At 43.7% G+C, this 15730-nt stretch overlaps 1 protein-coding gene across 2 annotated transcripts in view; it reads right to left on the bottom strand.

Annotated features, from left to right (window-relative positions):
• Nucleotides 1-12543, bottom strand: part of LOC141270744 (uncharacterized) — a 34596-nt gene extending 22053 nt beyond the window's left edge. The window contains exons 1-6 of one of the 2 annotated variants that reach the window (XM_073680848.1): nucleotides 12453-12543; nucleotides 10798-10947; nucleotides 10489-10668; nucleotides 10281-10404; nucleotides 10104-10201; nucleotides 6590-6680 (exon numbers count right to left, since the gene is read on the bottom strand). In XM_073680848.1, coding sequence (XP_073536949.1) covers nucleotides 6590-6680; nucleotides 10104-10201; nucleotides 10281-10404; nucleotides 10489-10668; nucleotides 10798-10875 — 571 coding nt within the window. In that variant the 5' untranslated portion in view covers nucleotides 10876-10947; nucleotides 12453-12543. The remainder of the gene's footprint in view (nucleotides 1-6589; nucleotides 6681-10103; nucleotides 10202-10280; nucleotides 10405-10488; nucleotides 10669-10797; nucleotides 10948-12452) is intronic. The other variant, XM_073680849.1, reaches the window with a different exon arrangement.
• Nucleotides 12544-15730: the final 3187 nt, after the last annotated feature.

The raw sequence follows: 15730 nt of genomic DNA, 5'->3' as shown, positions 1-15730 counted from the left end.
GGAAGGTTCTCTCTTGAAGTAGATGCTGCGCTGGAGCCTGGGATGTTTTGGCCGAACAACTGCTCTCGCTGTTCCCATGCTGACATGAAGTGCCTTCCTTCTGTCTTGCTTGCCGCTGCTGCGGTGGTAATGGAGACACAGGCAACGGAAACTGCAACTCTCCAAGCTCCTGCTCACTCATGATGCCAGCTAACATGAGTAGCACCTCCTGATGCTAACTGCTCCTTATAATGCTTCCAGGTATTCCCCCTACCCGCATTGCCATATCCGGGCGCTTGCGCCTGCGCACAATGGAGCTCCCAGTAATGCATTGCGGCGCAACGGCATAAGGCGGCGCCCCCGGCGCACGCACACCAACCGGAAGTAAAGACTACACCACGAGGAGACGCTCCCTGTGCCGGGAAGAGGGAAGGAAGCAGCAGATTCCTCTGGCACCGCTCCATCCTCTTCGGGCTGAATCGCCCCACTCACCCTAGAGAACCACTGACCTCAGCGATGGTGCATCAGGACGCCGCACCAGCCGAGGCAGGGAACCCCAGCTGCCTGAGTCAGACTGGTCAGGCCTGGATCATCCGGATCTTCTTTCTTCAGGTACTGCTTCAGGTACCACAGAGACTGTAGGTCCCCTGTCAAGGATAGGAAACCAACTGAGAGAGGTACAGCACTTTTTATCTGTAGGTTTCCTGTCCTTGAAGGGCGGATCCCCTCTCTCCGTGATGCCGTCATGGGGGAATGATAAAAAAACCTTCAGACAGGCCAACATGAGACATAAGCCCAGACCTGAATTGGCATGAGGCCCAGACGTGAGGCTCAATACACAAGCCATGAGGCCCAGCCGTGAGACTCAATACACAAGCCATGAGGCCTAGGCCAAAGAAACGTAGGTAGGTACGGAATCATTAAATGTAGATTCTTCCAGACTGATGTTAGCATTTGAGAGCCCAACTAGGCCCCTGCTCACTGCCACTTACTAGAAGTTGCTATAGAACATTGCTTGGTGTTCCATGACTCACTGGTGTTCCATGATTCACGGCTGCTCCAGGCTTCTACATCCTTGAGGACAGGAAACCACATTGAAGGAGGAAGTGGGAGTTGCCTTTTTATTTTGTGCTCAGGGCTTCCTGTCCGGTAATAGGAGCGGATCCTACTCTCTCGTTTGGTGCTATCATGGGGAAGGCTGGTGCTCCATGATTCAAAGCTGCTCAAGCCGTGTGCTCCAGGCTTCTACATCCTTGAGGACAGGAAACCACATTGAAGGAGGAAGTGGGAGTTGCCTTTTTATTTTGTGCTCAGGGCTTCCTGACCGGTAATAGGTCGTGAGCAAGCCAAAATTCTTCTGGGAAAGAGTCTTGTGGACAGAGGAGACCAAGATAGAGCTTTTTGGTAAAGCACATCATTCTACTTTTTTACGAAAATGGAATGAGGCCTACAAAGAAAAGAACACAGTACCAATAGTCAAATATGGTGGAGGATCAAAGATATTTTGGGGTTGCTGCCTTTAGCACTGGATGACTTGACTATGTGCAAGGCATCATAAAATCTGAAGATTACCAAAGGATTTTGGGTTGCAATGTAATGCCCAGTGTCAAAGCTAGGTTTGCGTTCTGGGTCATGGGTCTTCCATCAGGACAATGACGCTATACATTCAAGATTAACCCAGAAATAGATGGAAACAAAGAGCTGGAGAGTTCTGAAGTGGCCAGCAATGAGTCTGGATCATCCCATTGAACACCTGTGGAGAGATCTTAAAATTGCTGTTGGGAGAAGGTACCCTTCAAATATGAGAAACCTGGAGCAGTTTGCAAAAGAAGAGTGGTCCAAAATTCCAGATGAAAGGTGTAAGAAGCTTGTTGATAGTTCTAGGAATCAATTAAGTGCAGATATTTATTCCAAAGCGTATGCAATCAAATATTAGGTTGAGCGTGCCAACAACTCTGTCTGGCCAATTTTTGTTGTTTTGTGAAATTATGTCCAATTTGCCTTTTTTTCTTTGCTTTTTTTTGTGTTGTTCCAATACACACAAAGGAAACAAACGTGTATTACAAAACATGCGTAACTGCAATAATTTTCTGGGAGAAATTCTTCAATTACTGGTAAAATTTCAAGGGTGCCAAAACTTTTGGCCATAACTGTAGGAGTCACTGAGACTGAAGCATATACATCACATAGGGGTTACTGGGGAGGCAGTACAGGAGCCGACATTGCAGACATACTGGGGGCAAGAGCTGGAGGGGGGCCCACTGATACTGGTGCCTATTTTAACTGGATGTGCATCCAAGGTACATTCAGCTGAAATCTATTGCAGCGCATAGACTCTCCAAGCTTGCTGCTCTGCAATACACACCAATGAGAAACTGGCAGCTGACGCTGGCATGCCTGTCAAAGTCAGCGCATAGCAGCGACGTCATGCTCTAGGGTTGGGAATGCCAACGTCTGTGCTGGCTATACAAGAGGAGGCGACGCGTCACAAGACTGGGGGAAGGTAAGAATCATCTTTTTTTTTCTTTTAAATGTGTTGAAGAACAACTTTGAAAATTATTGCTAGTTAGGCCCAGGAAGGGGGATATCATGAAGGCATACCAGGATGGAGGACTTTACATGGAGGGTGAATACATAAGTCTTTATAGGATCTGGAACGCCACAAGGGCACATACATCTGATCAACATACAGGAGGGGGCCATGGTCCAAATTTTACTTAGTACCTGATAGCATCAGTTCACAGTTATATGTCTAAGTATCCCCAATAAATAATTAACTAAATTCACTGTCTGATCCAATTGGATAATACTGTATAAATTAAAATATAACTTTTATTATCTATTTATAATAAAAAACAAACAACCACATATGTACATAAATTAAAAATATCAAATGGCCATATACAACGGCACCAATTATCGTGCTGCTCTCTAAATTTACTTATCACCCCTGAAATTAGCCAATTGGTGACTGCTAGCTTAACTTAATTACGTGTCGTCGTATTGCCAATAACTGTAAATCTGCCAGCCTATGTTATTCAGTAGGTTACAATCAAATGGATTACTTTATATACTGTAAACACCTCCTACTAAAGCCCCCGTCTCACACAGCGAGATCGCTAGCGAGATCGCTGCTGTGTCACAGTTTTGGTGACGCAACAGCGACCTCACCAGCGATGTCGCTATGTGTGACACTTTGCAGCAATCAGGCGCCTGCTGTGAGGTCGCTGATCGCTGCAGAATGTCCTGGACCTTTTTTTGGTCTTTGCCCATGCTGACACGTGATCAAAAACCGTGAAACAATTTTTTTCCCAACTCATTAGAATGGGTGAAACACACTGCAAAACACTGCAGAAATTTTAATCTGCAGCCAAACTTCAAGGAAAATAAGCAACTTGTGCATGAGATTTCAGGGATCTCATTCACTTTGCTTTTGCTGTAAAACTCTGCTTTTTTCGCAACAAATCCACACAGAAAAAAATGCAATGTGTGCACATAGTCTTAAAATGAATTGTTAATGGGGGGCACAGCACTAGTTTACCAATGTACATTTTCAATTTCATTAACTGTGGGGTACATAATTGTATTCAGGGGCAAAGTGAGGCATTTTTTTGTTTAGGAGACAACTGTATAAATAAAATATATGTGACCTTGTTATTTTCAGGACTGCGGTGATCAGTGTGACAAGATGAGTGTGGCTGGGAGATGGCGACATGAAGGCCTGACCAGATGGAGAAGAAACAATAGAAAACCACTCCAATCAGAAGGGACATCAGCGGTAAATCACTGCATGTAAATATTATTCTGTATCTGTACTGTATGACTTGGAATAATGCTGTCATTTGTAAAACAACCTCCCTAAGGTCACATTCTCACATTTGTGTGAAATGTCCGTATGCTTCCAGATTTCTTTCATCAGACGCCACAGTTAAATAGATCCATTCAGATATCTGAGAAAATCAAGGATTCAAAAATGAGATGTGTGAGACTCCGAGCATGTCCATTCCTGATCCAACTAGGATGATCAGAATAGGACATACTTAAGGAGTCTGTGTGCTGTCCAAGAAAAAAAAATTTGGGCAGCACAACAACACTTCACATGGGTTCAAGAATGAAGGCTTATTACATATCACGCAGTCTCTTGGTGCTATAGATAACAAAGTGCACTATATACTATCATTAAAGAGGTCGTCCACTACTTTATCATTGATGACCTTTCCTTAGGATAGATCATCAATGTCTGATCGGTCGGTTGGATATTATATGTTGGATGCATTTTTGGTCCGTGTGTTCGTTTTTACAATCTGTGACATCTAGTATTTTTCTTTGTCAAAGCCTCTAATATCAACTACTCAGTGAACAGAACTTAGATGACAACATGGATGACATCTGAGTGTTACCAGTGTTTTTCACACACATTCACTTGAACGGAAATGTTTGCTCTACAAATGAAATGAAAAACAGACATCTCCGTTCTTTGGCTGACAGCCTCAGGCTGTGTTCACATTTTTGTTTGGTAGCTTTACTTTTCTGTTCCATTTTAGGGCTAAGCAAACAGGATTCATGTTCAAAACTGATCTATTGTACAACCAATGCCATCAGAAGGAGACTGGTGCCATTTATTATGGGGTCTGTCAGGATTCTGATATGTGTTCTTTTTGAGAAAGGAAAACACAGTTCTGCATGATTAACTTTTTTCCTGTTCTAACAACAATTGCGCCATTCATATACTGGAATATTATGCTTGTAAAGAAGAATATTACTGAGGTTTTCAGGCTGAGAAATGTATTGTGTACATAGCAGTGCAGTCTGTGGCTCACTAGTAATGTTTCTGCCTTCCATATCAGGGGTCCTGAGTGCGAATCCCTAACACTGACAAGTTTCAAAAGTAAATTTAGAGACATTCAATGAGCACAGTGTCCGGTGTTAGATAAGTCTCTGAATACCGAAGAGACAACCATGCAGAATAGTGTGAAAACGTTGTTTTTCGTTTTGTGTCAGCGATAAATGCTTAGGTGCAAAATCCACATAGAAAATGTCAATGTAACAAAACATAAAAAATCCACTCATAATTATACCATTCAGTGACTGAGAAGAATCTGTGACTTCTCTGCATTTACACTGTGTTCCAAATTATTATGCAAATAATATTTTCTCAGATTTTCCCAAATTACCTATATGAATTGCAGTCATTGTAATTTTCCAGTCAAATAACTATTAGAGTACAATTGAAAGGTTTTTGTACAAACTGCCTATGATAACAGTATATTTTTTAAAAAATAAAAAACTCAAACTGCACTCAAAATGCATGTTCCAAATTATTATGCACAGCAGAGTTTTCAACTAAAACTTTATTCTAGGTGATGTTACATTTGCACATAGGACCGCTTGTTCGAAAGGAGCTTCTGAACTCTCTCGTCCATTGAATTTGTCAGGTTTTGGATGGTTTCTGCTTTAATTGTTTTGCATGAGGACAGAATACCCTCCCAGAGCTGTTGCTTAGATGTGAACAGCCTCCCGCCATCATAGACACTCCTTTTGATGATGCTCCAGAGGTTCTCAATGGGGTTGAGGTCAGGGGAGCATGGGTGCCACACCATAAGTTTGTCCCCTTTTATGCCCATAGCAGCCAGAGATGCAGATGTGTTATGTGCAGCATGAGACGGGGCATTATCAAGCATGAAATGATCTCGATGGTCCAGATGGATGGAGTGGAGGATGGCTGGTTGATGGACACCCCATGCAAACACGGCTATGGCGCTAACAAGGAGGAGGTGGAGTAATGTTTTGGGCTGGAATCATGGGGAGAGAGATTGTCGGCCCTTTTAGGATCCCTGTAGGGGTAAACATGAACTCCATAATGTATGTTGAGTTTCTCAAACAGCACTTCCTTCCATGGTTCAAGAAGAAGAACCGTGTATTCCACAGCAAGATCATTTTCATGCATGATAATGCCCCGTCTCATGCTGCACATAACACATCGGCATCTCTGGCTGAATGGGCATAAAAGGGGACAAACGTATGGTGTGGCACCCATGCTCCCCTGACCTCAACCCCATTGAGAACCTCTGGAGCATCATCAAAAGGAGTGTCTATGATGGCGGGAGGCAGTTCACATCTAAGCAACAGCTCTGGGAGGGTATTCTGTCCTCATGCAATACAATTGAAGCAGAAACCATCCAAAACCTGACAAATTCAATGGACGAGAGAGTTCAGAAGCTCCTTTCAAACAAGGGGTCCTATGTGCAAATGTAACATCACCTAGAATAAAGTTTTAGTTGAAAACTGTTTGATTTCAGTTTGTAATACCCTGCTAATGCTTATAATTTCAAAAATGACCATTTTTTTGTTCTTTATTAAAATGAAAAGGTTGAAAACTCTGCTGTGCATAATAACTTGGAACATGCATTTTGAGTGCAGTTTGAGTTTTTATTTTTTTTAAAATATACTGTTATCATAGGCAGTTTGTACAAAAACCTTTCAATTGTACTCTAATAGTTATTTGACTGGAAAATTACAATGACTGCAATTCATATAGGTAATTTGGGAAAATCTGAGAAAATATTATTTGCATAATAATTTGGAACACAGTGTAGTGGTTACTACTCACTTGTGCGGTTATCTGTAGAAATCTTCTCTTCACACCGCTCATCACCCCTCACATATGTCTCTGTAGTATTAATAGGAGTCAGATCTTTACTCTGGAAGAAAATGTGTAAAAGTCAAAGACAGATTGAGAAGCCACATGAAATTATTATAACAAACAGAAACTATAGCAACTGAACATGGCGACCAAAAATTACACTGTATTTGGCGTTCATGGTTCCCTAAGGAATTTAAGTATCCACACCCCCTACTGGTGAGTCAAATTAAGTATCTGCACATCTTTTTCAGATGGATTCAGCCTGGAACCCATCTGTCAAACAATGAACATTTCTACTGCAATGTCAAGACTACTTGCCTTACATATGTTTAGTCTTTTGAACGTCAGGGTTTCAAAGATATAAAGTGGTTAGAAGAAGTTACCAGACCATTCCATTGGTGGTTTCTGCTTGGAAGTCGCTCTCTAGTTTATTCAATACAATTGTTGAAAAAAAAGCAGAAGGCCAAAATTTATCAGAAAAACAACTGAAAATATGCAAAAGAAAGATGCTTCAAGACAAAAGATACAGGCATTTCCTGAAGCATCTTCTGCTTGAAAAATCTGCGGGGTTTGCAAACGGCTAAAAGACATTGTGTGCATTAACCCTTTTTATTAGGTAGTAAAGGCCCTCATACACATTAGAGTAATGTCGGCCTAACCTGCTGATACCAAGGGGTTATCCTGACAGTTCAATGTGTATCAGCACCTCTGAGTGATGATATCAGTGGAGAAAATGATGTCCAACTGCAGATCCTTTTGTTCACTAAAAGATAAGCAGCTGGCAGGCAAGTCTAGCAGCAGTTCTCTCACTGAAAATAAAGGAGTGTTCGGCTGAGTCAGGGACATAAGGCAAGAGTCGAGTGAGATTGCTGCCAGCTGCCTAAAGTGTAGGGGTCTTTCTCAACCACTTTTTCGGCTGAAATATCTGGCATCATTCAGATAGTTGTATTTTCAGTGATTGTGTTGTTCACGTGTTCAAAGAAAGATTAAAGATTACTACAATCAACATTAATACAGGATGAGAACCACCATCAGGACACGTTTTCATTACCAGAACCACCATCAGAAAATAAAAACAGCACCAGAACCATCATCAGTACATGGATAGATCACCAGAACAATCAATGCAGCTCCAAATCTATTGTCAGTACATAAACATCCAACATCAGGCTGTGGAACATAAAGTAACCATAGCACTTATTAGACACAGGCAGTAGCACTATTAAAGATTTAAACAGTAACTTAACCCCTTTACCTCCACGGGTGGTTTGCACGTTAATGACCAGGCCAATTTTTACAATTCTGACCACTGTCACTTTATGAGGTAATTACTCTAGAACGCTTCAATGGATCCCACTGATTCTGAGATTGTTTTTTCGTGACATATTGTACTTCATGATAGTGGTAACATTTCTTCGATATCACTTGTGTTTATTTGTGAAAAAATTGGAAATTTGGCGAAAATTTCACAATTTTCAAAATTTGAATTTTTATTCCGTTAAATCAGAGATATGTTACACAAAATAGTTAATAAATAACATTTCCCACATGTGTACTTTACATCAGCACAATTTTGGAACCAAAAATGTTATTTTATTAGTGCGCTATAAGGGTTAAAAGTTGATGAGCAATTTCTCCAACAAAATTTACAAAACCATTTTTTAGGGACCACATCACATTTAAAGTGACTTTGAGGGGCCTTTATGACAGAAAATACCCAAAAAGTGACACCATTCTAAAAACTGCACCCCTGAAAGTGCTCAAAACCATATTCAATAAGTTTATTAACCCTTCACATGCTTCACAGGAATTTTTGGAATGGGTAAGAAAAAAATGAACATTTAACTTTTTTCACAAAAATGTTACTTTAGACCCAATTTTTTTTATTTTTGCAGGGGTAACAGGAAAAAATGGACCCCAAAATTTGTTGTGCAATTTACCCTGAGCAAGCAGATGCCCCATAAGTGGGGAAAAAACACTGTTTGGGCGCACGGCAGGGCTCAGAAGGGAAGAAGCGCCATTTGACTTTTGGAATGTAAAATTTGCTTGAATAATTAGCGGACGCCATGTTGCGTTTGGAGAGCTCCTGATGTGCCTAAACAGTGGAAACCCCCCACAAGTGACAACATTTTGGAAACTAGACCCCTCAGGGAACTTATCTAGATGTATGGTGAGCACCTTGAACCCCAGGTGCTTAACAGAATTTTATAACATGGAGCCTTGAAAATAAAATTTTCACATTTTTCCCACAAAAATGTTTTTCAGCCCCCAGTTTTGCATTTTCATAAGGGTAAAAGGAGAAATTGCACCATGCAACTTGTTGTGCAATTTCTCCTGAGTAAGCCGATACCCCATATGGGGGAAAACCACTGCTTGGGCGTACGGCAGGGTTCGGAAGGGAAGGAGCGCCATTTGACATTTTGAATGTAAAATTTGATTGAATAATTAGCGGATGTGCCCCTGATGTGCCTAAACAGTGGAAACCCCCCACAAGTGACAGGCTTTCACTCAGCAGAAGCAAAAACAAAATGTTCGTTCATCGGGAAAAATGGTTTTCAACCTTGTTTAAATATCATTGATCTGAAGAAATATGATATTCTATGCACACATATCGATTATGTTAATAATTGTCCTGTGCACACATAAGTGCGGTCGCCCTGTGTAAAGGTTATTATACGACTGCTGATCGGCTTCATATAGCGGGTCGGCGGTCGTTTAATGTCCATGATTCTCCTTTGTAAATACATAGGTACCTTATAGACGACATCTACTCTGGTCCTGAAACTATGCAGACTTTTCACATCCACAGCTAGTCTCTACAGACAACCGCCACACTGTCCTCCTTTATAAATTACACCTACCACATGTTCCTCACTTGTGAACTATGATCTCCACATTTTCCATCCTTGACACTGCCCCATGACTAGTAGACCCTTGTGGCCTATTCTACCATAAGGTAAACAGCTGACATGAAGAGATGAATTTGATTGGCCAGAATACTTATGTAATCTCTAGTGTTCAAACCTCCATCTACTGATATCAGTGGTGCCAGGATGTGACAAGAAAATATTACCACATTATTAATCCACCTCCACCAGTCTGAAGTGTAGATGTTGGAGGTTTTACCTTGATAACAATATTCTCATTATAGTCTTGATCAAAGAGAATCCCCACAAAATTGGCAGTTTCTGAAATACTGGTCCTGGCTAATGTAGCATCGATGCCCGGGTTTGTGTCACTCAGATCACTCACTCTTCCAATTTTAATTTGGATTCCGGCTGATAACTCATCACTTCATTTTGTACTACACTCCGGGGTCACAGGTCTCACTCCACACAATGAAGCTCAAATCAGGAAAGTGTGGCTAATACATTGTCCATTCAGTGTATAATACTGGTGGATAAAACAAGACTGAACACAAGACCTTCACAGCCTTCTACACATCATAGAGAAGATTTCATGACACCTTCTTTCCATCTACCTGATGATCCTGAGGAACATTGGGATTTTCTTGTTTACAGTCTTGTGGAAGAAGAGGACGGGGACATCTCTCTATTGTTGTTCTTTTACTGGATAAAACTGGAGGAAACACATACAGGGACTGAATTAATTTGTTACATACAGATAATTACAGGCCGTGTGTATTTCGTCCTATTACCTGGTGATGTGAGGGGCTGGGGAACTTCCATCATGATGTCCTTGTACTGATCTCTGTGTCCTTCTAAATATTCCCACTCCTCAATGGAGAAATAGACGGTGACATCCTGACACCTTATAGGAACCTGACACATATAATGATACCGTCACCCCCCCCGATCCCTTCAAAGCGTTACTGTATAATGTCCCAGTATTCCCAGCAGTGTCACCTCTCCAGTCAGCAGCTCAATCATCTTGTAGGCCAGTTCTAGGATCTTCTGGTCATTGATGTCCTCATGTATCAGGGGTTGAGGTGGAGGCCCCTTAATTGGGCTCAGGGGTCTTCCCCATCCCTCAGACACAGGGTCCTGACAGCGCTCACTAGAGGTCTTCTTCACTACTGTGTAATCCTGGTTATGGAGAGACACATTAATAAATCTCACTACAGACATTTCCAGAGTCCTCACCTCTCCAGTTCTGTCCATCTGTTATTCCCATAGATAAGAATGATGTAATGTGACATCATCAGAATCTCTCACCTCTCCAGTAAACCGGAAGAGGATCTCTAGGGTGAGGTGTAATATCCTCTCCGCCATCTTGTCCCTGTCCCTATCCATCCTTGATGGGTCAATCAGGAAAATTCTCTTATATAGAAGATCTCCACTGAGAGGATCCGATATTGTAGGGACCTGAATGGGGAGAAGATGACGATGTAACATCATAAAGATCCCATGTAAGAAATCTCCGGAGCTGTTACCGGCTTCACATGATCACTACATCCAGTCATGGCCCCGTTCTGCCCCGTTACAACACACAATCCAATTAAAGTCACATACACAGATTTATCATAGAATCAGGTATGAAGGGGCTGATGTCCCCTGTGCCCAGTAATGGGGAATCCCACATACCTCCACCTGCAGAGCTGCACAGTTGTGACTAAATCCAAGTGGGCTAAAGGACCTGGTTCCTCTGTCCACTAGGCTTTAGCTTTCTCACACAGAGCCGCCTCTTTCCTAGTGGGCAGAGGGACCAGGTCCTTTCTCTATATAAGAATGCTAAATCCTAGTGGGCTAAAAGGACACTTATTGTATATGAATATATGCAAATCCTTTAATGTTATGTTTCGCAGTAATACTGAGCTGCGGACCAGATATGAACTCTGATTGCCAATACTTATTTACAGACGACGCTTATACGTCGGAATTTTACCCCTGATTTCCGTCTGTACAATATCCTGCACCGATCACATCCAAGTCCCATTTCACTTACTGGTAATAATTTTTGAGGAACATACGACACATATTTTTCCATGCAGGTCACAAGGACTGGTTTAACCCCTTAACCCTTGGCATATTCTCAGGTTTTTCGTCCCCTTCTTCCCAGAGCAATAACTTTTTTTTATTTTTCCGTTCACATTGCCGTATGAGGGCTTTTTTTTCGCGGGACAAATTTTACTTTTTAAGGACACCATTTGTTCTACCCCATGGTGTACTGGAACACAGGGAAAAAAATTCCAAGTGTGTTGAAATAGGCAAAAAATAAGTGCAATTCCATCATTTTTTTTCCCCACATTCACTATATGGCAAAACTGACCTGGCAATATAATCCTCCAGGTCAGTACAAGTACACAGACACCAAAGATCTTTTTTTTTTTTTTTTTTTTTTTACTTCAGTGGAGAAAAAATATTTGTAAAAAAAAAACCAATTATACTTATGTCGTCATTTTCTGAGACCCGTAACATTGTACCTTTTCTCTATGTGGGGCTGTGTGAGGGAGTATTTTATCCCCCGAGCTGATGTTTGTATTGATAACATTATGGGATAGATACGATGTTTTGATCGCCTCTTATTACATTCTATTGCAACGTTTCAGCGTCTAAGAAACATAGTTCTGGGTTTTCTAATTTTTTTCTTGTTACGCCGTTTACCGATCGGATTCATTTCATTTTCTAGTTTGATAGAGCGGACATTTCTGAACACGGAGAGTCCACATAGGTGTAAATATTAATGTTTTCTTAATGGTGCAAAAGGGGATTTTGTTTTATTTATTTTTTCAGATTTTTATGACCTGACGTATCCACATCGTATGTCGTGAAGGGGTTAATACTAGAACTAGGGGCTAAAGGAGCAGGTCTGCCCACTACCCTACTCCTGTGCAGCCTCCAGCATGCAGCCCCCACACAGGAACACCCACTTATCTGCGCCCCCAAATCACCGCAGCTCCTCTCTCCACAGCGTCCTCGTACCAGGTTTGTAATGGAGGGAGAAGCCCCACCCCTTCCGGTGACATCATCTCCTCACATGGGCATGACGTCAACAAAGGTCCTTCAGCCTAATTGGATTTAGCCACAACAATCCATATATGTCTGTTCTGTGCTTACAGGACCTGTGATGATGTCACAGGAGGGGAGGAGTCAGGGGTCACATGATCAGGGGCCTCAGTAGATGCAGGACTCTGCTGTGATGGTTGTCATGGTGCTGGATGAGGTGATATGTGTGGGGTCAGGAGGGATTTACAGTGTGGATGTAGCAGAGCCGTGTGTATGATGTGTGCAGAGCGGAGCCGTGTGTGTACAATGTATACGGAGCGGAGCCGCGTGTGTATGATGTGAACGGAGCGGAGCCGCGTGTGTACAGAGCGGAGCCGTGTGTGTATGATGTGTGCGGAGCGGAGCTGTGTGTGTATGATGTGTGCGGAGCGGAGCCGTGTGTGTACAATGTATACGGAGCGGAGCCGTGTGTGTATAATGTGTATGAAGCGGAGCCGTGTGTGTACAGAGCGGAGCCGTGTGTGTAGGACGTGTGCGGAGCGGAGCCGTTGTGTGTAGGACGTGTGCGGAGCGGAGCCGTTGTGTGTAGGACGTGTGCGGAGCCGTGTGTGTAGGACGTGTGCGGAGCCGTGTGTGTAGGACGTGTGCGGAGCGGAGCCGTGTGTGTAGGACGTGTGCGGAGCGGAGCCGTGTGTGTAGGACGTGTGCGGAGCTATGTGTGTATGATATGCGGAGAGCCGTGTGTGTACGGAGCGGAGCCGTGTGTGTACAGAGCGGAGCCCTTTGTGTATGATATGCGCAGAGCCGTGTGTGTACAGAGCGGAGCCCTTTTTGTACAGTGTGTGTACGGAGCGGAGCCGTTTGTTTTTGTTTGATGAATGAAAGTTATCCGATAGCTGATTAGACAGGAGTGGACCAAGTGTTCCTGAAGTTTACAGATTTTGGTCGTGGGATGTTTTTATAAGTAAAGGAAGGTGCATATCTAGGGGGGCGAGTGGGGCATTTTCCCCGGGCCCAGCTGGCAGAGGGGTGTCACCAAGCCGCCTGATCTGGCAGTCCAAAGTGTATCCCAGGAGGCTGCATTTTCTCAGGCCCCATAGTGCAATTTGGCCAAGCTGACAGCCGGCTTAGAGAAGGTCTAACACGCTGGCTCTCAGCAATGAATTAAACTTGCATATTTGAGGCGCATGTACAAGTGAAGCTATGACCGCCGGCACTTCCGGGTCAGGGCAACTTTGCCAACACAATCAGGTCATCTGATCACGCTGCTGACCTCCCTCTCCAGAGCGCACAGAGGCTCAAAGAACGTTGATATGTTAAGCGCTCCAATAGAGCGAAACAAATGATTTATTGTAATTGGGAGGGAGGTAGAAATTTTTATGTAGCCAGTTTGAGGAGAACCTGTCCGAAAACAGTATGGGGAGAGAGGAGGATGGATGTGGAAACGGTATAAGGATTGAGGGGGGATGGATGCGGACACAGCATTGGAAGGGGGGTTGTATGCTGAGATGGTATGGAGAGTGAGTGGAAGAATATGTTGAGCAGGGGGATCTGTGTGGACACAGTATGGGGAGCGGGGTAGATCTGTAAGGAGACAGTGTGAGGGTATAGAATGTATGAGTAAACAGTGAGTTGCAGGTGGCAGTAAGTGCAGAAACAGTATGGGGAGGAAGGATGCATGTGGAGACAACATGGCGAGTGGGTGGAATGTGTGAGGAAACAGTATAATGAGTGGACAAAAGGGGCAGAAACAGTATGGAGAGGAAGGGATATCTGAAGAGACAGTATGGAGAGTGAGGGGGAATGTGTGAGGAAACAGTAAAATGAGCAAGGAGACTGCAGAAACACAATGGGGAGCAGGGGAACATGTGAGGAAACAGTAGGGAGAGCAAGGGAATGTAGGAGGAGATAGTGTGGTGAGCGGGGGGGGAGAGTATGTGAGGAAATCATATAGGGAGCGGGAAAATAACTGAGGAGACAGTATGGGGAGTGTGGAATGTGTGAGGAAACCGTATGAGGAGCAAGGAGGGAATGGGTGTGGAAACAGTATGGGGAGGGGGGATGTATGAGGATATAGTATGGAGACTGAGGGTACAATGTGTGAGGAGACAGTTGTGGGGAGGTGGGAAAGGTGTGAGGAATGAGGGAAGTTCAGAAACAGTGTAGGGAGGGTGGGATGTGTGAAGAGAGCATAAAGCTTGTTGAAAAGCTACGGCACAGCCAATCAACAAACATTAAGGCTGTGGGCACTTCTGGCCCCTATCACCGCCATGACAAGTATTAACATGGCTGTGACTGGCCGGTGCACCATGTGACCTGACCTGTATAAATGCTGGATCACTTGTTGTGCCGCCATTCGTACTTCAGAGCCTGGTGCCCTAACAGCTGGATGTAGAGTGCCATAACAGCCTGGTGCAGCGTGCCCATAATACATCCTGGTTCACACTGCCCATAATGCAGTGTGCCGTAATACGGCATGGTGCAGTGTGCCTGTAATGCAGCCTGATGCACACTGCCCGTAAAACAGAAGTATGAAGAAATCCGGCACCAAAGCAATATGTTCCAAAGCTTTATTCCAAAAAGTTCTTAGGTATAAAAACACAGGCCAACATTTTTTGGAGGTGGAGGGCTTAATCCAGCAAGGTCCCAGGACACTGGTTTACGCGTTTCAGGGCTATATGTGCCCCTTAATCAGTCGGCAACGGCTACAGCACACATGGGTGAGTCACTTTGCAGAACAACACCACTTCATCACCAATGAGTGGGCCTCCATGTGGGATGTTTGTGCCACCTCCATGTGGGACGTTTGTGCCATGTTGCGCTGCTTCGATTACTCCACCAACAAGACCAGCGCTGGTGGCGCCATCATGAGTGTTACTTTTCTACTTCTATGACTGCTGCAAAAAAACACTTCAGGCAATGATGGATGAGTTGGTGGCACAGGAGGAACAAGGACCATTTACACAGTTATCAGGGCTGTCATCCACACATGACTCGGAGGGTGGGTTCCTGTACCAACAGCGGCCATGTACACAACTGTCCAGTCAGGGACAATTTTGGAGGATGAGGAGGAGGAACCATTTTCACAGCAGGGTGGCACTCAAAGCTGCTCACAGACATCACTGGAGCTTTGCTGGGGGCATCCAGAGGACTCAGACCATACAACTCCCCCCGAGGACAGCTTGTCGTTACCTCTGGGGAG

This window comes from Phyllobates terribilis, unplaced genomic scaffold, assembly GCF_046119375.1.
Source record: "Phyllobates terribilis strain yellow unplaced genomic scaffold, ASM4611937v1 Scaffold_5__5_contigs__length_657084704, whole genome shotgun sequence".
Lineage (NCBI taxonomy): Eukaryota > Metazoa > Chordata > Amphibia > Anura > Dendrobatidae > Phyllobates > Phyllobates terribilis.
This window is presented reverse-complemented; position numbering and strand designations above follow the sequence as displayed.